The 25,119-nt window shown below is 38.9% G+C and overlaps 1 protein-coding gene across 1 annotated transcript in view; it reads right to left on the reverse strand.

Moving 5' to 3' along the window:
• Positions 1 to 8,073: 8,073 nt before the first annotated feature.
• The window catches only part of LOC103145091 (fibulin-2), a 31,280-nt gene continuing 14,234 nt past the window's right edge, over positions 8,074 to 25,119 (reverse strand). The window contains exons 5-17 of the mRNA XM_007562365.2: positions 22,127 to 22,307; positions 20,108 to 20,320; positions 19,267 to 19,377; positions 17,471 to 17,572; positions 15,955 to 16,086; positions 13,669 to 13,806; positions 12,768 to 12,908; positions 12,371 to 12,499; positions 11,493 to 11,618; positions 11,041 to 11,157; positions 10,831 to 10,959; positions 10,333 to 10,456; positions 8,074 to 9,126 (exon numbers count right to left, since the gene is read on the reverse strand). Of these exons, the coding sequence (XP_007562427.1) occupies positions 8,769 to 9,126; positions 10,333 to 10,456; positions 10,831 to 10,959; positions 11,041 to 11,157; positions 11,493 to 11,618; positions 12,371 to 12,499; positions 12,768 to 12,908; positions 13,669 to 13,806; positions 15,955 to 16,086; positions 17,471 to 17,572; positions 19,267 to 19,377; positions 20,108 to 20,320; positions 22,127 to 22,307 (2,001 nt within the window). The 3' untranslated portion in view covers positions 8,074 to 8,768. The remainder of the gene's footprint in view (positions 9,127 to 10,332; positions 10,457 to 10,830; positions 10,960 to 11,040; positions 11,158 to 11,492; positions 11,619 to 12,370; positions 12,500 to 12,767; positions 12,909 to 13,668; positions 13,807 to 15,954; positions 16,087 to 17,470; positions 17,573 to 19,266; positions 19,378 to 20,107; positions 20,321 to 22,126; positions 22,308 to 25,119) is intronic.

The following is a 25,119-nucleotide window of genomic DNA, read 5'->3' on the forward strand; positions in this document are numbered from 1 at the left end:
AGACCCTATAAGTGCTAAAAACCTCACAGAAACAGCAGGAACCAAAACAGTTTTGTTCCTGCTGCAATAAATGAGCTATCTTAATATTAAAATTTGTTTTATATTGCTGTATTGATTCATTATTATTATTTATTTATGTATTTATATTTTACTTTTGCATTGCTAATCTGAATATCTTCTTGGTATTCTTTCGACCATATAGTAAAATCTCTCTGCATTGTACTTTGTTGTAATTGAATTGTGTTGTCAAGTTCTGTCTTGTTGTAGGACAAATTTACACTGTACACATTTATAAAAAAGTAACATAAAGAGAAACCACAGCCTTCGAGCTTCTTGGGGACATTTGGCCAGAACATCTTCTGTTTGTGCAGAGACTTCATCTTCTGCCAAATGAAGAGGCAAGACAGCTGAAGCCGTTCTAGCAGCAATTCAGACCAATTATATGACTTATTTCAGACCAAGTAAAGTACATTTCTAATTGACCTTTCTTTCTAGTGTTTTTTTTAATTATTATTTGTTTTAGAACCAAAAATAATTCCTCCATTAAATTGCTTCTCTTTTTTCATCCTTATGAGATTGATTGAGATAATAAATATTGTAGAATGAAGTAGGAAACCAACACTTTCTCACCAGTTACCTGCAAAGCAACAGGATCTCACACTTCCCGCTAATGTGCTGATGCGCTAACAGCAGAGCTAAATAGCTTTTAGTGCTTTAGAGTTGTTGCAAACTTAGAAAACTTTTAGTGCACTTAGCTTTCCCTAAATGTATTTTTTCCAAGTGAATTCTAACGTGCAATTGATTTGGATGAACGCAAATCATCCAAAAACTTTCAGTGGAATAAATTTTGGTTATCAACTGTTACAAAGGTTTCAAGTCGTTAGATATGTTTGTGTGTACTCCTATTTAGCAGGGAGTAAGAACTGCTTATGCAGCAGCCCTGCTTCCTCTCCTTCCGTGATGCAACGCGGCAAATCACTTTCATTCTTTACCCAGAATGACGTCCTGATGGTGTGCTTTCTGATCACGGTGGTCAATTAGGAATAGTCAGCAGCAGAATTAGCAATACTGTACAACTGTAACTGCAACCATGAGTGAAATGTTTGTTTTAAACAATCACTTTCTGATTGTGCAATAACAACTTTGACCCTGTTGAGAGTGACATACTCTGTCTTAACATATCGTGTATCATTGATACATGGTGGGTAGCGTTAGTAGAATTTAGTGGTGCAGCGCTAGCTTCCAATAGCTATTTTTGACATAACATGTTAATAGAGCTAATTGTTTATGATTCGAGTTTTTGGGTTAGCATAAATCTTCTTAGATGGCGGTGCCCACCAGTGGGAGTTAATTTTACACTAAAAAGAAGAGGTCATGCAAACCTATAAATCATTTTTAAAAAGATGTTAATGTTGATGACCAAGTGTAAGCAGTTTTGAATGAACAAAAACACCAAAAAATATTCTTCAATGAATGGATGTTATTAGCACACTGTTCAGACATAGTTTTCATATTAAACTAAAAATAAACCAAAAAAGGTTGCAGTAGTAAGTGCATTTCTTAAGAGGTTCTGTAAGCATTTCATTAAACACAAAGGTTATATTTTATCAACATTATTTATTAGCCACACACACCAGCAATCTGAAAATTTCCGCAACTTTTTTTTTCAGTCAGCTACAGATACGACAGGTGAGGTTTCTTTTTATCCCTGAGTGAAACGTGGGCCCATCTGGAAGGCCTCCTGAGGGTGCAGATATATCTGCACCATTCCTTTGGTTTGGTGCAAGATATTGTGAAGAGCTGGGGAAATTTCCCTCTGCAACAGGGCCATTATCTGGGCGTGCTTTTTTGTGAGTCATAAGCGTGCGCATCAGTGACAAGTTCAACAATTAGACAGAAATAACAACAAATCAAGCTGTCGTTGAAAAAAGGTTTCTTGAAGCGTATAAAGAGCTGTGAGTGACATGATTTATGCTGATTGCTGCTTGTGTTTATGAATAAGAATATTGAGCAGCTGTCAGTCAGTATAAAACTGCTCACAGCCCCGTATTGCACGATTTACAGCCCATAGGCACACAAGCATCAATCTTTTTATAACAAAACACTCCCAGCGCTCAGGTGAATGTAGTCTTTAGCAAATAACAACAAATACGTGTTTTCAAGAATTGGCCTAATGTAATTTGTTCCCCCACTTAATGAATTTTGCTTTTATAAATGAAAGACTGACCATAAAATACTTTGCTTTGGGCATAAACACGAACAAATGTACATGTCCCGCAGAAGTTTCGGAGACGTGTCTTTTTGGAAAGAGAACACAAGGTTTTCTGCTCCGCTGCCGGAGGGAGCAGAGATAAAGAGAGTAATAGTTAGACTGTGGTCACATTGGTATGCAGACAGCCTTGAAAGCAGCACAGTACCTGTTGCATCTTGCAAATTCATTTGCTCAATATTGTGAAATTTCACCACTTAAATCGGGGAGCAACACAAGGGGGACTGAATGAAGCAGATGCAAATGATGTGGAGTTTCCAGGTAATAGACGGCCATTTGCCTCTTATTGTAATACGCATTATTATTTATACATCATTGTTATTTATATATTTGGCTGTTGAGTTACACTATGTCAAGTTACACTAAGACATTTTTTATGACTACATAACTCAATATGATTTGTAAAAATATAATCAAAGTTTTTATAGAACTGTCTAGAGAGAGACAACCTGTTCTATTGCTGAAAACACAGTTATTATAAGAAGAAAAGGCCCCCTTTGACAATTACAGGCTTTTAACATATAAATCTGTTATACATTATATTGGTAAAATTGAGTTTTAATCAAGTTTAAAAAGATTTAAATCTAACATCAATTGGGGTCACAGGAAATGGTGTATATTTTTAGACTGATTTGCAAAAAATATTTGAGAGAAATAGCTCTATTTTGTACATAGAAAAATGTTTTTCTATATACGATATAGAGATCTAGGTGTGTGTTTTTGTTTCATTGCAGCCATATGTATGGGGACAGAAAGTTTTCAGATCCCTTTAAATTTGCAGTCATTTGCCAAAATTATGTCGTTTATCATGAATGTACACTCAGTATCCCATCTTGACAGAAAAAAAAACCCCAGAAATGTAGAAATTTTTTAGCTGGTAAAGCCATGACTTTTCTTGGGAATCATGCAATAAGTTTTTCACACCTGGATTTGGGGACCTTCTGCCATTCCTCCTTGCAGATGGGCTGATGAACTAACTGGTTGCAGGTGTGAAGAGAGAGAGAAAGAAGAAGAGACACAGGGGGCGAGGGAGAGCACTGGGGATGAGGAAATGGAATCTAACAAAATGACTAGACATTAGAAACAAAATAAAAAACTAGAGTAGCTAAGAAAAGGACTAGACACAAGAAATAAACATAACTAGAATCATCAAGAAGGAACCAAAGTAAAAATACAAACAATGCAGAGTTAATAGAAAGAACTAATAAAACCCAAAAGAAACTCAAGATCCTGACAGTTTTCTGTTCAAGTTAATGCATTCAATGCTTTTTATTGATCATATTAAAATTTAAAATGCAAAGTTCATAGCATCACTGAACAAATTTAAATTGCAGCAGATTGCATCAAATCATACAAAAGTAAAAATAGGTGACCCATTGTTTTTATTTTTTTTTTTTTTGCTCTAAGCTGTTAAATTTTATAAATAGTATAAATGGAATAAGAATTAGAACAGATGGCAGTAACTTACTTATTCAAGCCATAGAAGGTTGAACTTTAAACATATCTGTTAAGTTAGAAAATAATGCACGAGATACCATTGCAATTTTGTATTCATACATAAATGCAGACATGGGAAATAAAAAGGGGTTGAATATCTTCAACAGTTGGTGTCCACTTCAAAAATCTTGGACCTCTGTTTTTAAAGGCTTTTCTAAATGTTTTAATGAAGTTTCAAACAATTAAAATGTCAAACATTGCACACAAAAATCTGTACAATGTTTTTTGTTTATTTCACGCTGGAAAAAAAAACAGGATGTGAATATAACAGCCTTATAACTTTGGCTCAGAACCTTTCAGTTTTAGATCAAGTAAGTTATGTTGCAGTCTTTTGGTAATCGAGCTATTTCTGGGCGGGGTCAATCACCTAATGTCTCAGGTATAGCTTAAAGCATCTCTGCTTCAAGCTATACTTTGAAAAGCTGCACAAATTTAACCAAAACCATCAAAGTGATTGATGACATATAATCAGCACGTATTGACCCATTCATTACAAATTAGTAATTACCTGCCATGTAGACCTGCGGGTGTAGTCCTAATTTTAGGGAGCAGAAAACACAGTTAGCAGTCTCAGAAGTCACACATACCAAAGATGTTTTGCATAACATCTTTCATCATCTGACATCCTGTCAGAAAGGCAGCCACCAGCGCAGAGCATCATCATCTCCAACTCCTCCGCTGTTGGTCAGGAGACCCGCTGCCAGGGTTACCGACCTGTGATTAGGACTCCAGTAAATCGTCCCACCCAGTGAGAACTGGAGGAGAGTTTTTTTTCATTGGAGATGTTCGCTCAAGAAGAAATGAGTTTCTCTTTCTTCATGTGTTAAGTTATATCAGTGTGTATATATATATATATGTGTGTGTGTTATATATGTGTGTGTGTGTGTGTGTGTGTGTGTGTGTGTGTGTGTGTGTGTGTGTATGTCTGTAAGCTTTTCAAACTTCCCTGTGGATGTTCAGAACTTAGACAGTTCTGATGTCAGACGTAGAATATAAGATCAATTATGGAATATCTCAATAACTGTGAAGAGATGACACTCTGATAAGATGATAGGTTAAGCTATCAGGCGCCTCAGAGTGACAGGCAACCTTGCATACCTTCCCTCATTTTCCTCTTAGGCAAATTCCTCTATGTTTGTTGCTCCTTCTGCTGCTCCTCCGTCTTTTTTTTTTTTTTTTTTTCTTCTGCTCTTATAACTTCCAAATGATCACAGAGACGAGCACAATAACACCTGGCTGTAAAAGGTTTATTTATTTTTATTTTTTAAATCTCATTATTTTTTTCTGTCCACACAGCTTTCTCATTTTGTATACTTATCTATTTTTTTTTATTAATATAATAGCATTTTTCTTTTTTCTAAGAAAGTCACTCACTCCACAAAAACACATCAAGAACTCAGCAGTGGTTGTGGATCCACTGCAGGTGGATCCAGTCAGAGGCAGTGAGATGTCCTGGGAGCGGTACATGCACTGTATGAGGTGGGTTTGGCTGCAGGTCGTTAGCCTCACCTTTATCTAATGATGCATACTTCCCCCCTGTTTATGGCAGCCAGAGAAGAGGAGCGCTAGCCTGTGCTTGTCTGCTGTAGAGAATGCCCATTAATGCTTTTTTCCCCCTCAGGTGATGACCACCTGAACTATCAAAGACAAGCTTGTCTGTGACACCACCTTCCCCTTCCTCATCCTCCTCATCCTCCCCCCCAGCTCATCATCCTCACCCGTCCTTTTGCGACGACCTCCGCCCAAACTGTACAGCTAAACCACATCACTAGAGAGCTATTGGTTTCCCCATTTAATGAGGACGCACATTTTGTGCAAAACCGTGATTATCATCCAAGTAATAGAAAAACGTTTTCACATTTTCTCTGACATTTCATCAATATTATAAGAATGCACTTTTTCCCCTAGATCTATTTCATAAGTAGAAGTTAAAAACAGTCCTATATTGTCATTTTGCAAAAGTGATGATATTAAACATCTGATCCGGATTATTTAAATAAGTGATGTAAATAGGTTTATGCTGGCTTTTACCATCTTATAAAGAGCCACAATAGTGGAATCCATGGTCTTAAAAAATATAAAGCCTGATTTTTGTGTTGACTTGTTTTAAATTACACTTTAAATCATTTTCTGAATTTGTATTTTTCTTATCTGAAAGCAGTAATCCTGCACATTTCTATTGGATGAACATATCAACTCATGAATAAGGAAGTTGATGAATTCCAGCAGTGTGGCACCTGGATGTACAATTAATCAAAAACAGAATCTAAAAAAAAAAACAACAAAAAAAAATAAATAAAACAGTCTAACAAAGAGCTTAAAGGGCCAAGCAGTTTTATGCAGGGTGGCGTGATTACAGAATAGGAACCAGGTGGGTGATTACCTGATGAGGTTCAGCTATGAGAAGCAGAAATCTTAGAAAATGTGACCAAGGTAGATGGTAAAAGATGAATACAAACAGGAAATAAAAAAAAAAAAAAATCTAGAAATGAAGCCTAGACAAACGTCTGCATGACTAAAAGTACACAACCGAGAACATAGAAACTCAGGAACAGGTTTAGCTAGAGGGAAAGAAGAAAAACGAACAAGGAAGTAAAGACAACAAGGAAGACAGCTCAGAGAAAAAAACAAAACTGGAAAATTAATTAACAGCGATGACGTGAGACCAGTGACTTAACCTAATTTCACAGTAAGATATAGCGATGTAAATGCAATTCAACACTCATGAAGGCAAATACAGGATTAAAAAGATTAAAAGCAAAAACAGACCAGAACCAGAACCCCAAATACTCTCCTCAATGTTGACTCACTTTCTTACGTTTTAAGCTAGATTTCTATAGAAACATAGCACACATTCTAGGTATATTTGAGTTTGGCTAATTTCTTTTTGTTGTAACAATGCTTCTTAAAAGTGACAGGTATATCCTCCAAGATGTCATAGAGCCTACTACCTTGAACGAGGAGAGGATCCAGTGATCTGCCTGCTGTCCTGAACTCAACCCACCGAGCACTTGGTATCAGCTAGGAGATGCTGTTTTAACCACAGCAATCAATGAAATCATGTCGGCTGACCTGGCTGACATGTTTTGTTTAAGGTGAAGCTTTGGTTTTCTGCATCCCAGTATTGGTTTAAAAGAAAATCCCTGAGGCAAATTTGCTCAGTCTGCTGATTAAGTTAATATTTAAAAAGTCTTTCCACAAAATTAGTGGTATTTTCACTAGCCATTTAATGTGCCCAGATCGGACCTTCAGACGAAGAGGTAACTGGCCAGCACAAACAACACATTGACAAAATGTCCCTTGGAGACAAATCTGAAGCTCACTGCTAACACAGGAGGGAAGGTTAACGGTAGAGCCGCATCAAAACGCCGTGCTTGGGTCATATTTCTTGATTGAGTACGATGTCTAAAACTGCAAACTAATCACATTTTTGCTTCCACCACTTCTAATTTTGCTTCAAAGCAGTCCAACTGGAGCATCGTGAAGGAAGGTGCTGGAGTGTGATTTCACTCTGATGAAAATGCATTCTGCATTAACTTTCCTCAAATCAGTTCTTCCCTCTCTGCTCCGTGGTTTTGAAGAAAGCGATTTATCTGATGATAGAATCATGCATTATTTATAGTTGTAATAATATTAGCTTCTGTCAATTGATATGTTGCAACGGAAGCACCAGGCATATTGGATGCCACTTTGCAGCATTGTGAAAGCTAATTATAGCGACTTTGTGGACATTTTCCAATTTGCTACTGCACATTCACTTCCCGTTTGTGTAAGATGAAATTTCCTGTCAGTGGCCCTTAAATCTTTGACAGATATGTGTTTAGCTCCTCTTTCGGGGCTCCTTAGTTCTCCGTCTCCTAAGAGGTAGCACTACCTTTTCTTGAAGAGCAGATAAAACAAATTAGAGGAAAGAGACATCAGTCAGTGTGCAGGGCCCTGTCATGAACCGTGCATACCAGAAGTAACATCTCAGTCACTAAAGGGAAGCTATTATCATGAGTCATGTGAAGAGGAAGGACTGTGAAAGAAACTATAATTCATTGAGGTGGACAGAAAACTGATACATGACACAGATTGATATAAATAACCTTTCTGGTAATTACAGCAGCACTAAAAAGTATGTTTAGTTTAGAGATCATTTGCTTCTGTTCATACTTTGTTTTATTTAAGTCTAAATTATACCGAGTAAAGTGCAATACCTTTTCACTCCTGTGGGTGGAAGTGCAACACTTTTTATCTTGTGTTAAGTTCTTAAGCCTTCATTCAGAAGCCTATAAAAAATAATTGGACTTACAAACATTTCTTTTATAATCCATCATTTATTATCAATGGGTTTCCAGAAAGGTGTGTAATGTGTTAATACGGCAACATACATGTTTTTGATATATATAATGCAGCATATTAGACAATTTATGTGAAAGGATACAGCTTTATTTTTTATAAAACATAATATATATATATATAGATAACATTAAAAAAATCAGTTTGACAGTACATTCCGACTCTCAAGACTTCCTTTTCAATACTTTACTGAAATAATTTCCTAACCTCAGAATTCGAATATGATACATCTACTTGCAAAATATTTAAGTAAAGGGATAAACATTTTTTCCATACAAATACGGTAACATTAAATTAAGTTCTTAAACACAACACACAGGCAGCAGTGCACGTTACAAAGTAAGACAAAATGTTAGACTGAGCTGAAATAATCTAGACATAAAAATTAGATTAATCTTAGAGGCATTGAGTTATGCAGAGAACACAATTTGAAAATATGAAATGTAATATAACAATAAAAATCAAAACTGTATGATTTATTGCAGTCTTAATGACAAAAATGACAGGATGTAATCTTTGTAAAATTCTACTTTTCCAGCAACAACTTGCTCAAACGGTTCAAACCCATCACAGCAGAGAACGGCCTTGTTAAATATTGATTGGAAAGGACATGGTTAACTGTATTAACTGTGTTCCATAATGGCCTCACCACAAGCAGTCATTAGAATAAATTTGGCGTGATGAAGATGAAAAGCCTGGCTTGGAAGGTGGCAAATTTCCCCTGCCTCCAAAGTTTCATCTCTACTGTGATCAGAAAATCCCTTGGGCTCTGCACCTGTCGCTGCAGGAACACAGCACCGGTGTAGGCATTCAGTTTCCTGGTGCTGAAGTAGTTTTCCTCATTTCCCTCCGTGATAGTCACAATAACGTTGTCTCCAGAGTAGGCGGGAGCCGGACCGATGCGGAAGATCTGAGCTGGGATGACGATGTTGGACTGGAAGCTGAGGTAGTAGTAGGTGATTCTCTGAGGAGAGTTCTGACACTGTAGGTAGTTGGGACAGCTGATCCGCTCACAGCGCCTACAAGCATCAAAGGAAGGAAGGAAAAAATTTACATGGACGGTGCTGTTGCTCAGTTGTACAATTCAAAATTTTTAAAATTTATTGTCTGTTTAGGGGTTTTTTTTTTCTCAAACTGTGGGAAAGTGTAGAGTAGCACAAAGTAGTCAGTATGTTACCTACAGTAGCATTCTGAGATCTCATTTTTGAGGATAAGGAGGAGATGTTAATATTTAAGGAAAGCTAATAACTATAAAAGATGATATCACTAATATTTAAAACATGTCAAGTTATTATATTATATATTTAACACTTGCTGGGTCAAACAGTTTAATTAGTGTTAAATATTACGAAGTTATAAACTTTCAACATTCTTAACATTATCGCTCACATTTGGCAAGTCAAGGTAGACTGCTGCCTTCGGTGCAGTCTACCTGCACCGAAGGCAGCATGTCAGTAAACATGTCAGTAAACAGGTTAGTAAACATGTTTACTAACCTGTTTACTGACATGTTTATTAACATGTTTGCTAACATGTTTACTAACCTCTGTTAGTAAACATGATTCTTTGTTTCACTGCAGAAAAATACATTGCTATAAGCTAATATCAGTGATAATTGTCAGCCAAGTCATTGAGAAAAGGAATTTGCAAATCACATTGGCTTCAATGTCTTGCAACTGGACTGTGGTTAAGGTGCTGCCCAAACTGACACAAACATCAAGTAAAACTGATTGTCTGCTGCACAAGCAGTTTTTTAAAACCAAAGTAGAAATTTAAAGAATCCTTTCTCCAATAAATATTTAATATATTTTTTGTGGTACACACAAAAAAATTGAAAACAATTATAAAGAGTCACCTGGCACATGCCCACCGTTGCCTCTTGCACAACAAACCAAAACGTAAAAATAACTTTCCTGTAATTTCACCCGCATCTCTTTCAGTTTCTATTAATTTTTAGAGCTTCAGTTTTGTGGGCGGGGGAAATGTTTAATCTTTAGCCAAGAATTGTCTTAGCTATGCTGAGGGTGCCGGTTTACATTTTGATCACTTTAATGGTGACATTATCTCTACACCTCTTGATACAACCCCGATGAACAAAAACATGAACAAAAAAGTAAAAGAACATCCTGCAATACAGAAACAACAAATGTGATCTTTCTATCACTGTCCAACATTTTCTCAATCACAATTGTGAACCGGGACTTTAAATTGTTGCTACAACTTACGTGTCAGTCACTTTGCGGTAGTTTGGTGGACAGTTAAGCGAAAGGCAGCGGTACCCTCCTTGGATGTTGTAGCACTTCTCACCCAGAGAGCAGTTATGAGTCCCTGTGGCGCATTCATCAATATCTAAACCAAGCAGTGAAAGAACAAAATGATTGGCAAAAGTTTTCACTATTGCAGGATAAATCAAAGCAAAAAAACGAAAAAGGTTACCCAGCTGGAAAAAAAAAAAAAAAAAAAATCAAATTAGCAAGCAAGACAAGATTTTTAGGCCAATAAAATTTTATAGAGTGTGTAATTATTGTACCACTGTAAGACTACCAATTATTTTTATCTGAGCAGAACCTTCACACCATACTCTGTTAAAAGGTAAATGGGTGCTGTGCATCTTCTAAATGAATTTCAGAGAAGAACTCAGTGAGGCAGACCGGCGCAGAAGTAGCTGCAACACAGTAAACATATTCCAGGTTGGTGTTGGGAGGAGGGATTAAGTCACTTACCTCTGCAAGAGCGTCCATTTGGGGACATGGTGTAGCCATATTCAGGGCAAGCGCACTGGTAATCGCCTGGCGTATTCACACACCTGTAGGCACAAAGGTGGCCAATGCTCTGGGAACATTCATCAATGTCTGAATGACAAGGAAGATTAATTAAATCAAGGTATGAATCTCTCATAAGTCTGGCGTGAATCTGTGGTTTGAAGTGCCCACCTTCGCAGGTGTGTCTATCCTCCCTGAGGTAGTAACCCTTTCTGCAGTAGCATTGGTAGGAGCCATAGATGTTGGCACACTCCTGACTGCACTGGCTAGTCAAACACTCGTTCACATCTGCAGATTGGAGGTTAGAACTCATTAGTGTCACAATTCCACTTGATCAAAGAAACTTCAATGTTTTAATCATCACGTATAAACAAGATGTTGTCATTAAGACAATTATACTTTTGGCTGTGTTTTCGCTTCGAGGCATGGCATATAGTGACACTAATCCAACTAATCAAACTTCCAGAACCAGCTTTACCCTCTAAGCCGCGCCGTTTGTGAACGTACACGAGCTCGCTGTCCGGACATGCATATTTTCACACACAAATCTACAAAAAAAAAAAGAAAAAACATGCAGCAACATGCACAAACGCCCAGGCCGACTGACATTAACAAAAACACACCTTCACAGCTCTTGCCATCAGCAGATAAGCGGAAACCAGAGGTGCACGAGCATTCATAGGAGCCCGGGGTGTTCTCACAGGTCTGGGCACACAGACGGCCAGGGTAGCGCCAACACTCGTTTATATCTGAGGGGAGGAAGGACCATCATCATCGTCATCATCATCATCATCATCATACCTTGGAAAAGGGCGCTTCATGCATGTTGGCACCCATATGTGCAGGTGCATGTGTTAAAGACAGAATCTGCATTCTTAGCGTCCTGCACAAAAGTGTGTATGTGTGCTACTCATCTGTCTGCTGATAGTCTAAACACTTGAGTGGAGTGTATTATTATGAGAATCACAACACAGCGAAACTCGTGCTGGGAGAGAAGCAGCAGCAGCATGGTAAAGAGATGTGATCTGTAATCCACTCGCTTATTCAAGAGGCAGAAGACTGGGCTGCTTCAGAGCCACAATAATAAACAGCAGGCCCAGAGCAGGCAGAGAATTAAAACGGTCCTCTAGATCTAAAGGGTGAGAGTGGAAAAAAATTACAAAGAACTGAAGACAAAAAAAAAAAGGGAGAAACAGAATAAGTAGAAACCAGAAAAATCCTGAAGAAGCATTGACGGTGCCTGCTGATGCTGCTCTAGACCTGAAATGCAGTAACTTTAAAACTCATTAGAAACCTGAAACATTCATGTGTCATAATAAGACCGTGAAAAAGTATGAATTTTATTTTCATTTCAACATTAGCAAAAACTTTAAAGAAATTATTGATCACACTTAGGTTAGAGTTGCTCACATAACCTGCAATGCAGTCATCTAAATCTATCATTGAATCTAACATTGAATTGTTGTTCCTTTTGATAAAGCACATATAATGTTCAGCATACCTACGCACATCCTCCTGAACGAATCATACTGGTACCCCGTCCGGCACTCACAACGATATGACCCAGCCATATTGTGGCACAACTGTCCCTCTGCACATCGATGCAGGCCACTCTCACATTCATTCACATCTAGAAGAGATAAAAAAATAAAAAAAAAACTCATAAAGATGTCAAACTGCCAGTACCCAGGTGCCGAATATGGCAACATTTTAAGATTTCCAGTTTAAATATCATAGAAATGACGATCATCTTCAGTCTTTTTCCAATGTGTGACTATTTCAGTTAAGCACTCTGCATGCATTCCTGCGAGACAAATCTGTTCTGCTCAAATTGACTTTGGGTCTGTATATCAAATCTGATGATTCGTGCATCCTGTGCAAATGACTGCGACTCTTACCAACACATCTGGATCCTTCAGGGCTTGCATGATAACCGCGGCTACATGTTATCTTCCTGTTGCAAATGTATGACCCCGCTGTGTTGATGCAGGTAAATCCTGAACTGCACGGCTGGGTCAGAGTAGCACACTCATCGATATCTGGTATGGAGATACAGAGAGGGAAAGAGATAAAAGGGAAGAAAAGCAAAAGATGGGAGGAGAACCCTGCAGTCACACAGACCAGGCACGAGAGACCGTGGGCATTGCTTTAGCCACACCGTGCTGTGATATCAAAGCAAACACATCACACAGTCACATTCTCTTGGACAGCTTTGTTGTTGCACTTTCTCCAGTTTGTCATTTCTCAGAGCATTTCTGCTGCAGTCCTTTTATAGAGGCGTCTGTTGCCTTGACATGCCCAAGTTCCTGCCCCTGGGGGCTAATTCCACAGCATCAGTTTGTACTGGAGGAGGACAGAGGATTGGCTTTTATCCACCCCCTCTGCAACCCCTCACAGCTACGTCTCTGATCTCCTGTCTGTGTGGCATTTAACCCCTCTGCCACCGCACCGAAATCGATTCATCTGCATGGCGTACAAACCGTGCATCTTCGTAGACAGTGAGTCATGTGTGGGAAAATTTCGTGGCTGATTCACTCATCGGTTTGCAAATAAGATAAGGGATATCATAATGTTGCATGTCATCAAATTTCAACACAATGCAAACATTTTTTATTTATTTTTTTTTTTTTACTCGACTTTGATCTGTCTGCATTTGTTCAAACTAGAGAGAAATTTATTTGTGAAAGCTTTCGTAAAGCCATGTATTTCTAAAAAAAAAACGTTATTTTCCCCCAGTTTTATTAACTTTTTCATATAATCAGTGACCAATTAATGAAGTGTAAACAAAATCTGTCTTACCTATGCAGTTGAGCAGTACGTCCTGTTTATATCCTGCAGGACAGACAGGTTTGGGGTTGCACCTGAATGAACCAGCTGTGTTCAAGCACACAAGCCCGTCTCCACAGTTGTGATTTCCCATCATGCACTCATCAATGTCTGGGAACAAACAGCGACAAACAAACGAGGGCAGAGAAAATCACTTATTGTAAATAAGTTAAGTAGGTGTAATGCAGCACATTTCCACTGGATGGCACTGTAGTTCAATAGTAAACTGCATGTTTACCATCTTGAAAGCATCTTCTTTGCAAGTCAGTCTAAATCCAATTAAAATACACCAAGTTTTTCTATTATTATTATCTTTTGATGAATACTGCCGATAAGCAAAAACAACAGTGGACCTACGCATCATTCAGTCCTGTTGTTGATAAATGCAAAACTCTCCTCCAGAACAATCCACCACCTGTATCCTGAAAGACTTATGTTTTCTAAATCAATCTTGTCCATCTGCTGTCAATGTGTGAAATGAAACATTTAAATCTTTGAGGACAAAAAGGTTACTATGATTTTGCTTTGGATTCAAGCAGGTTTGCAGGATTTTGGCACAGTAGCAGCTGAAAAGAAGCCCATTAGCTGCACCTTATCTATGAAGACAGGCCTTCACAGATAAGGTTGGTTTTTAGGAGCAGGAAAGTGGGACTGTGCACTTTTCTGTTGACACAAACATGATTCTAAAAACAACAACAACAACAACAACAAAAAAAACGCAAGTTAAAAATGAGTAAGAGAAGAACAGCAACCTCCCTTACAGAGAACAGGCCAACTGAGTAAAATAAAGAAACACAGGTTTGTAATATTTGAATAAATGTATCTCTGTTCTAATCATTTTACTCATAGCTCGAATGTTCAAAAATGTTCATAAATATGTAGAAGATTTTGAATTTGAAATGTCCTTATTACACAACACATAAGGAAATTTGCATTCAATCAATTGTTTCTTTGTTGTAACAATTCTTACTGGCAATAAATCTCACACTGCAGGAAAGCGTGTTTGTTTCCCTTTAAATTTAAAAAGGTGCCACATCCACCCTGCTAATACTTAGCATCTCGTTCTGCCAAGCTGATCCATATAGTATTTGGATTTTAAGTCCACTAAGCAGAGTTGCTGACACATTTTTTTTATGGGCTCAACCTACATACTCAAGTCTGTTGCTCAACCCAAAACTATTTTTTTTTTTGAAGAATGTGGCAACATTTAAGGGAAAATACACAACATTAACCTTTTCTCATAAAGGCTTTATAAATCCTCTAAGGAGTTGAAGGTCCGCTACACTGAATGTGATTCAAAATCTTTAAAATAAGACGCCCAGAAACCATCCAGATCAGATGCATCTATTTTTGGCGTGATCTACAATATATCTCAAGATCACAGGTGAAAACCAGAACATGGATGGTCCATTAAAGCTAAAGCTTTTGTGCTGAGTTGTTCCCACTTCTTCAGTATTTTTCCCACTATGTCTTATTTATTACTCATAGACAAGAAATAAAGACACTTGAACTCTTCTATTTAAAGCAGAGACTTGGGCTTGACTTTGTGCTGGTACATAAAAGGAACTTTAAGACCTTACACTTCAATAGCACCCGCAACAAAATCCCTTGAGTAGTTTGAGTAGAACATCTGGCTGGATGGCTGGATAACAAATAACCACAGAGGACTTGTTATAAGAATCAACCTCCATTAGGAGTGAGAATTAGCGGCATCCATGAGTCTGAACCATTGAACCCCGTGTACGGCGGAAAATAGCCCTCATAGTCCATCTGGAACTCCCTCATCCTGAAGACCCTTTTCTCATGAGCACCGCTGCAGCTTTGGGAATGAGACTTCTGAAAGGTCCCAATTTATGGAGCATGGAAATAATGAGACGTATTGGGAGGATTTCTATTACAATCTCAAGGCTGGGTGCTGCCCACAACGACCACACAGGCAAGCCTTTTAAGAGTTAATAGCAAACAATAACAATTGGGGCGATAAAAAAAAAAAGTCATCGTTATGCATTCTTGTGTGGGCTGACATTTTAAGTTAAATCATTTGTATATTGGAGGAGAGTTTTTTTTTTATTTTTTTGTTTTTTTGTTTAATGTGCAATGCCTAACTCCCAGGGGAGGTACAGCAGATTATTCTCGAACAATGCACTTTCCTGACATTGTGAACATCCAGCTTTGCAAAATCCCTCCCTTGGTAAAATGGTCACAGTGGGTGGAAGTGAGCCCACCGATGCAGCTCAGTGCTGATAAAGTGAAGAGTACCTTCACAAATGTCGTTGCTGATTTGGTATCCAGGCGGGCAGGTGATCAGTCTCTGACAGACATAACTCCCCCTTGTGTTCACGCAGCGCTCGTTAAGCTGGCAGCCATGTGCAGACAAACACTCATCTATGTCTGCAGGAAGGAATCAAGACGCTTCAGGATACAGACAATGACAGGCGCATAGAACGCAAGAACAAGTAAAACAGATTTAGAGAAAGCAGACAAGAAGATGTACAATAAATGTCAACAACTGCGTGTTCTGAATGTGACAGTCGGCAGTTAGAAACAGATTAAAGAGACAAGTCAGAGCCTCCTTCAGCAGAGAGACAGAAGACAAAGAAACTGAGAATAACATTCATACAATAAGAAATTTGTCACCACTCAGAGCCGCTCTCTGTGCCACTTTCAACAGCCAGCTGATGTGAAGTAGCAGTGGTTATGGCTTAAATCTCATAAGTTTGTCTTAAGAGGCAGCTTGGACAGACACTTCAGTGTTCAGGAGATGCTTGGTTTCTTTCCACCATTATTTGGAGAGGAGAATAACGGTTGCCAAGATGGTGTATCACAGAGCATGGATGACTGGATGGATGATTTTATATTTATTCTGACAAATTGATATGGTCCGATATAAAGCAGTCTCTATAAAAAATAAAAAAAAGCTCTGGCTGTATGTGTAGGGTCGTTCTCTGGCTGCAGGGTGAACTTCTGCTCCTGTCAAGGACAGGTTTGCTTCCACAATTACTTGATAGATGTTTTGCTCAGGTCGGCACACAGCGTTAGCGCTCCGACACATGTTTTCATGTTTTCCAAAGGTTTTTGGTTTCCTCTGTCCAGAGGAATTAAAAATATGAGTTAATTGGATGCACACATGTGAATGTATTTTACAGTAACTCACTGTTGCCCACTGCTGCCTAAGAGGTTCCACTGTGTTGAAAGAACATCCTCAAGACATCAACCAAAAAACGTGGACACCAATGGAACTGTTGAAAGAGACGATGACTGTCAGGATAACCTATTTATAAAGTGGCCTAAGGACAATAAAGTGAATGTTTTTGCCTGAAAAAAATAGTGGGTATGTTTGAGGTGTGTTTGAGTGAAGCAGCCAGAAACCCAGATTCAGTTACACCAGTTCATTGATCAGGAGATGATCAGTCCCTGTCCGCCGCCATTTTTGGTGGAATATAGTGGCTATATATAGCATGCTGCCGTTGAGATAGACTTTGATGATGCCTGGAAAGTTGGAATAATCCATCAATTATAGACAGTTCAGGAACAAGATGAAAACTTCTCCCACGGGGGATTAGAGCCGTATCTCCTCTGCAAATCTTAAGGCACTGATGAGTGAAAGAGACAAATCAGGGTCAGACAGTCTTTGCAGGAAAGCTTCCCCAACTGGAAACAAAATTCCTCTGAAGACCGGTGTATGGGGTAATTTTCAGTCTATTGTTCACTTCTGTCACCACAGATTTCCAAATGGAAATACTTTCTGGACTGTTACGACATTTCGGCTCATTACCTTCGCATGAACGTCCATCTGCTCTGAGGGAGAAGCCTAAGGAACAGGAGCACTGTGGCCTTCCTCCCACTGGGGTGCACTGTTGCTCACAGATGCCGTTTCCTTAAAAATATTGAAATATTTTGTGTCATTAGCTTACACAGCAGTTTTGATACAATAGAACACACAAGAGCCTTTGCAGGAGCCTAGAAAGCTTCGCCAGTTCACTCTTAAGCTGCAAAAGCAACATCAAGGTATACTAGCTTAACAAGCTAACTAATAACATGCTTTGATATTCCAGCGCTTGGTCCACACCGGAACTGACCTATGACCATGATGTCATAGAGCCTAATTAAGGGCAAGTATCTAAAACTGTAGTGTTTCCCTTGAGCTTTTTACCATTTTGTCACAGTACAACCACAAAAGTCAGCATATTTCATCGGGATTTTGTGTGGATGATCAAAACCAAGTGTGCACAATAGGAAAGTCTAGTATGACCCTCACTAAAGTGCAACTAACTGCCATCAAAAGTAACCTGTACTACTAAATGGAGTCCAGCTATGACTGTAGGTTTTCAAAGGCCCATTGGTGAATGAACAGAATAAAGGAAAATATCTGGCATGTCAGGAATAAAGTTCTGTTTTATAACATAGCCCAGTCTAAGGTTATAAAACATCTCCCTATGGATTATGGATTGAACAAAATATAGTAGCTGAGAGATAACTCTGGAAGCGCTGTAGCGATCCAAAGTTCAGCATCGTTTAACAGAAACTATACCCCCACGGTGTAACAAAGTAATAAAAGTTCAGTTTGCAATGTGCCACAAGCCATTTAGGAGGAGAATTTTTAGACATGCAAAGAACAAATGTTTGGCAAAAGAACTAACACTGCATCTCTCCCTGACTATTCCCATTGTGAACCATGAAGGTGGCAGCGTCTTCTTCTTTAGCAAAGAAGTAGAGGGGCTCAAATGTTTCTAAGATTTTCTTTCTCATGTTATGCTTTCACAACATGACAGTTTTAACAAATATGTAAAAAAAAAAAAATGGTTAAAAAAAGTAAAAAGCAAAAGAACGCAAGAAGGAAAAGGGAAAAGGGGGAAAAAAAAACCTGAGTGATGAAGATGATGATGATTTAATAAAGAGAGCTCAGGGCACAGTCCAACACAGGTGGCACGGCAGAGAGTTGGCACACAGCTAATTACCAGTAGCAACTGAAAAACTGAGGACTGAATAAGAGAGCTAAACCAACACAGGACTATACAGTTCAACTGTGATGGCAGGCAGACAAATGACATACGACAAGGAACACAGACAACAGGTGGGACTAAATACACGGGGAGGGTAATCAAAGAACGAGACACACGTGGGAAGCGATCAACAGGGAAGACGCCGAAACAACAGAAACTCACAGGACAGAAACTGAACACAGAAAAACCTTATAATAAATACACAGAAACACGGATCATGACAAAGTAGGAGCTGAATAAAAATTCACAACGCACTGTTTAGAACCTTATTTGAAAATCAACCTAAAAAAGAAACCATGTACCCTTGTTTGCATTACTTTGTGTTGGTTTATCATAAAACCCCAATAACACACACTGAAGCACGTGGCTGCAATAAGACAAAATGCAATAAAGTTCTATACACTTTTGCAAGTCACTGTATTTGATTTGTGTTTTTTTACACTTCAAGGAAAGAATCGTTTTACGGAAACCTGTGCAGGCTCCTCGGCTGAATGTATTTACTTAGTTTCAAAATAACAAAATTGCTCATTGTGAGCTGCTCCTTCTGTAATTAAGCCAAATGTCTAACCTTCACAGGGGTTGAGTGGGACAGACGGCTGGGTGGGAGGTGGAAGTGGGGGGGTGGTTTCCACTGCTGCCTGATGAAACTCCTTCAGTCTGTTCTCCTCATCCATCCTCTCTGCACAAACATGAGCAAAGACAGAAAAAGAGAAATAAACGTAATTGCAATCACTAATCCCAACCCCCTGTCCTGTACTGCGGTCTTAGTTACAGACTTGTCAAATAATTGCATTTAAATCCAATAATGTGAGAAAAGTGGCTACGGATGGAAGTTGTCACACCACTGGAGGTGAAACAGGAATAAACACTGCCTTCAGACAAACATTTGGGTTTATTAGTAAGCTCCATACCTCACTGTAATTTGCTGAGAGCTCCGGCATTAGTATCCTGTTGAGACAGGCTTGTGTTGCTGATTAAAGTCTGCTCTGTTGCAAAGTAGCTGAAAATACCTCTTAACTGTTCATCCGAGCAGACACGTCAGTTTTTTTTTTTTGGCTTCAGCAAAGAAGTGAGAACAAAAATGAAAAGAAGAAGAAGAAGAAGAAAAAAAAAAAGAAACAGTGTTGAAATGCCTTTTGACAGCAGAAAAAAAGATGTGAGTAAGATCCAGGAACAGGATGGAAGTATAAAAATAGAATAATTGTTATTAGGCCCTGCAGAAAGGAAGGAAACCAAATAGGTCAGAAAAATAAAACACAATGACAGATGGGGTCTTTCTGACATGCATACGAGCCGGGGCGTAAATCTCACTTTAAAGAGTAAATGACACAGAAGGCTGCTTCCGCTTTGTGCGTTTGCGCCACTGGAAAATGTCAGAGACAAACCACGACTTGTGGTCTTCGTTTCACCTCGCGCGCAAGTGGATGCGTCCTCCTGCAGCACGTAGCCGGGGTAGCACTCGCAGCGGAAAGAGCCGGGCGTGTTGACGCATCTCTGGTTGCAGATGCTGCTCCCGTATTTCAGGCACTCATCCCTGTCCTCGACGGGCCCCTCAACGGCGTTCTCACCATCCCGCTCCTCGCCGATGGAGAAGGCCTCTTTAGGATACAGGCTGTCTGAGACTGGAGCACAAGGATAATTTAATGTTTGAGTGGCCTTTCAGAACATACAGGTGCGCCTCGGTAATTTAGAGTATATCGTTGAAAGGGCATTTTAATTCAGTATTTCAATTCAGAAAGAAATATATATGTGGCATATAGCTTCATTATACAGAGTTATGCATCTGAAGTGTTTATTTCGGTTCGTTTTGATGATCATGGATTACAGCTAATGAAAACCTAAGAATCAGCTTCTGAGAAAATAAAAAATGAAAGAAGGGATTTTTTTTTTATTATTATTATTCCAAAAATGATGGCCTCCTGGAAAGTATTTCTATGCACCGTTCAGTAGTAGAACGTAATACTCTGAGTTTGTTTTGCATAAATCTCTTTATTAATACAATGATGTACAGTGACGATCAGGTGTAAAGGAAGCCCAGGTTGCTTGAATAGTAGCCTTCAGCTCTTCTGCATTTTTGGCTGTGTTGCCTCACGTCTGCTTTATCTGCTCTTTATCTCCCCACTTTATAGATTCTCTTTGGGGCTCAGGTCAGACAAGTTTGCTGGCCATCGAAGCAAAATGACAGCATGGTAATTAAAGCAGATAATGCTTTAATTTGGCAGAGTGGGATCAGCATCTCCATAAAGCTCATCAGCAAAGGTATTTTTAAGATCTTCTTTTAAACAGCTCTTCTGACTTTGGGTTTGAGCAAACAGCAGCATGATGACATGGCTCCACAGATCATCACCGACTATATCACACTGGACCTCAAGCAGCTTGGATTCTGTAAGATAAAGTCTTCCTCCAGACTTTATTATCTTTATTTCACCAAAAAAAAAATGCAAAACCCAGTCTGAGTCTATTCCTTTCTTCTCCCTTTCCAAGGCAGGATGCTTCAGATACTGTCTTTGGTTCGGGAGTTTGATGGTGCAGACCATGACAGGCTGTCCTAAACCTGCAGGAGTTTTGTGTTACTTACCACATTTTATTCAGTTCCCTGTATTTATTACTGTTGAAAGTTACTGCTTCTGTTCTGTTCAAAGATCGTACTTTCATTAAGAAAACACTAGTTTATCTCTGCATTTGGGTCTCTGCAAGCCACACACATCACCTGAGTGTCAAGGCTGTGGGGAACCTTTTCAAATGCATGTTTTCCTTCCATCTAATTGTCCAAAAACATAAATATAATGAACCAGTAAATATTTTATTACAAACACACAGAGATAGTTTTTGTATTATATTTAATATTTTACTCCATTTTATTTTTTTTATTTTTATTTTTTTACAGAATAGAGCAAACCAACTCAAAACAATTCACATCCAATGTAAGCTCCACAGCAATAATGAGAGCAGTTTGCTCTAAAAACCTGTTGCTCTGTCTCTGATTCCTTCATAAATCAACTTGCTGCTGGGTGAGCAAAACTTTTGGCATGAATAATAAATCCAAACGATCCTCTCAGTGAAATATTCCTTATCGCCCTTGACCACAAGGCAGAAAATGTTTCACTTTGAATATGAGATGAGCCAAAATTTTCAGCTTGCTTAAGCCAACTCAATTTACAGCTGCACAACTTCCAACAAAATGCAGCGGGTTACTGGAAAAGCGCCACATACAAGGCCCAGCAGCCCGGGTGACGGTGCATCTCCAAGAATTACAGCACACAGGGTGAGCGAGGCTATTAGGTGCAGCGGGGTGAAAGGACTGCGCTACAGTGGTTCATTTTAACAACCATTTTAAGGATAATTCATTATTCTTCCTAGTAAGCAGGACACCGTACTTTAGGCTGCATTTAAGACTTTGCATCACCACATTTGTCAGCTTGCGTTACCTTTTACTGGGGGCAGAGTTGGGTCCAGAGCAGGCCTGTCTCTGACAGTCTGTGTCCCCTCAGCCTGCTTGCAGCAGTTTAGAAAGACGTGCCGGCAGTGGAGACCCAGGTACTGGTGAGCTTCACAGCGATGACCAGCTCTGTGGAACTGCAGCCCGAGAAAGCAGCAGCTGCAGCACTCCTGAAGTTCACACAGACCAGGCTTTAATCACGCAGTGTTCAGAGGTTGTTGTTTTTTTTTTAAAGTTATTTACACAAATAAATCATAGACATATTTCATCTAATGCATTAAGACTTGTGGTCCATATTGTATGCTAGATTAGAAAACCTTCCTTTAATGACACAATAGACGGGCTGGATCTCTTTTTTGGACTTCTGTGACTGGCTGCTCAAACTTCTGAACAGACCACAAACACACGCAGTCATGTTTATAAAATGTTGCATCCAAGCACCACATTTTTAATGACATGTTTATCATGGCGATCATTAAATTCTGGGCAGCAAGTGGTCGGCCACAAAGGGACCAGCTTTCTGTCATCGTTTGCCAAACCGTGTTTATTGTGACTGTAGTTTTTCATCATGAATTTCCTGTTTCCCCCTAAATACGTTTTGAACCGTCTAAGTGTATTCCAGGGTTTTGCCTTTACACCTCGCAATTGACATTTATAAATATTGCTCTGTTAATATTTTATTTCAGGGGCCCTGGTTTTATTAAACTCCTTATTATAAATTCTGTGAAACTGCCCGCCTGCCTACAGATAAATCTGACTGCAGCATTCTGCATTTGGATTCTCCATTTTTCTTTTTGAATCAGAAAACATCTAATACCCTAAAACCTATTTGCCCTTGGGATGTTAATGGCAACAAAACTGAACTGAACAGCAATATTTGATTATTGAGACTTAAATTTCCTGGACATGGTGAGTTACCGACAGATTCTGTTTTTAGAAGCATGAAAACATGTTGGTTCCCAAAGCTTTGTGTTGATAATAACTGATTTCAATCTGTCTGTGTCTCTAAATTTACTTTATAGCTGATGCAGCATTCATTTGACCCAGCTCCTCTGTGTTAACCACACCTCTCCATCATTTAGCTTCATTAGGAATCTTCCTTTGCTCCTGCTGTGGCAAAGTGTTTCCTGATGTGTTCATTTTAATGGTTGTTAATTGCTCAGTTCTTTTTGAAGATGCCCCCCCCAGGCTAAAAAGGCAATATGCATAACGTGACATTTATGGTTACCTGGGGATCATTTCTCTATATTTTCTTGATTACGTATCTTCCCCCAATATGTAGTTGCCATTCTGCATCCAATTCAACCAAAAATTGAAATGAATGTGCGGTGCTTTGCAGTTGCTGTGCAGCAAACAGGCCCGGAGTGTTTCTGCATGTAGTTTGCATGATTTGTTTATCACAAAATGTTCCAATGAAGTGCTGGAAGTTTGGGATTACAATGCGGGAAAAATGTGTATTTAAGTTTTTTTACATTTAAAAAAAAAAAAAAAAGCTGTAAATTTCCCCTTTTCCACAATTTCATTATTTATGATACATACACAGACAATAAACTGTTGAGAAGAATATTGTGTCTATCGTCAAATTTCTGGCAAAGAGAAGACTGGCTTTTACAGACCACCGCAACGATGTTTTTGGCAGGACTGATAACTGGAATCAGGTATATTCTGGAGTCAGTCAGTAGTTTGATTCTTTATGGAAATGCAGGTGCATGGAACACCTTCATATCTATCTTCCAAAATATGTGAGGAGTTTATTTAGAAGACTCGTATTCAAGTGAAGTAAAAATGTCAAAACACTTCCGAGTCGGTGCCAGATGTGGTACATGTTGATCAGCTTCTGTTTATCCTATGTGTCACCTGGAAGACACTCTCAGGATCACTTTGTGAAGTCTCTACTAATTGAAAGTCATACAAAGTAAGCTCTACGTCTGTACTCAAGCTTTTGGAAGAGATTATGATTGACACTGCAAACTGCACAGGAGGCAATGGTATGATAATGCTGCCAACATGCCTGGTGTATAAGAAATGCATAAACAAAATCAACCTCCTAAACATGTTTGCTGCACACACTGTGAGTTTGGTTGGAGTTGTTGTTGACTGATGTTTTGAGACAGCTTATTTATTTATTTATTTATTTATTTATTTATTTATTTATTTATTTTCCAGTTTGTGTGCAACCTATTTAACTTCTGCTCCAACTCGACACCAAGGTGGTAGGTGGTGACAGATGAACTGCAGCCGTTTGAAAACAAGCACAGTGAAACCCTGGAGCCTCTTTGCAACACTAGATGGTCTGCACATGCAGATGTCACACTTAGCTATGTAAACATTCAAAAATTGTTAGAGGATGTTGTAAATGACACTAATCAAAATGTAGCAACCAGAAATGAAGCAAGATCGCATAACGAAAAAAAAAATGGGCAGGCTTGAAACAGCCTTCCATGTGAACGTTGTGGCGTTGCATTCCCTAGGGTTTTGAAAAAGAAAGCGTTGCCTTGCAAGGCTGCCAACCTGGACCTGGGTAAAGCTGTGGATTTGGTGGGATCCTTGTGGGACTGAGAGACCACCTTAACAAGTTTGAGTCTCAAGCCAAGTGGCTGTCTCCAACAGTTTCACAAGTTTACAGAGTTATCACTCAAAGACCAAAAACTCACAAAAGCATTTTTGGGAAAAAGCACCACCTGAGATTTTGAATTATCAGCTCACCAGTGTTTTTTTTTTTTTTTTTTTTTTTTTTTTTTTTGGTGGTTGTTGAAAGAAACTGATCACAGGTACACTGCACATGATGATCTCAGGAACACATTTGACTTCCTGAACAAGTTCTCTAATGTCACAGTACTAGAGCTAAGAAACAAGGCCATTAATCTCCACTTTAAATATTCAGCTGACATGGAGCTGGAGTTTGGGGAAGCGACTGTCCAATGTATTCATGGTAAAGGCATCACATTCATTCCATTTTGCTTTTACAGCAAATTATATATA

This window comes from Poecilia formosa, unplaced genomic scaffold (assembly GCF_000485575.1).
Source record: "Poecilia formosa unplaced genomic scaffold, Poecilia_formosa-5.1.2 Scaffold135, whole genome shotgun sequence".
Lineage (NCBI taxonomy): Eukaryota > Metazoa > Chordata > Actinopteri > Cyprinodontiformes > Poeciliidae > Poecilia > Poecilia formosa.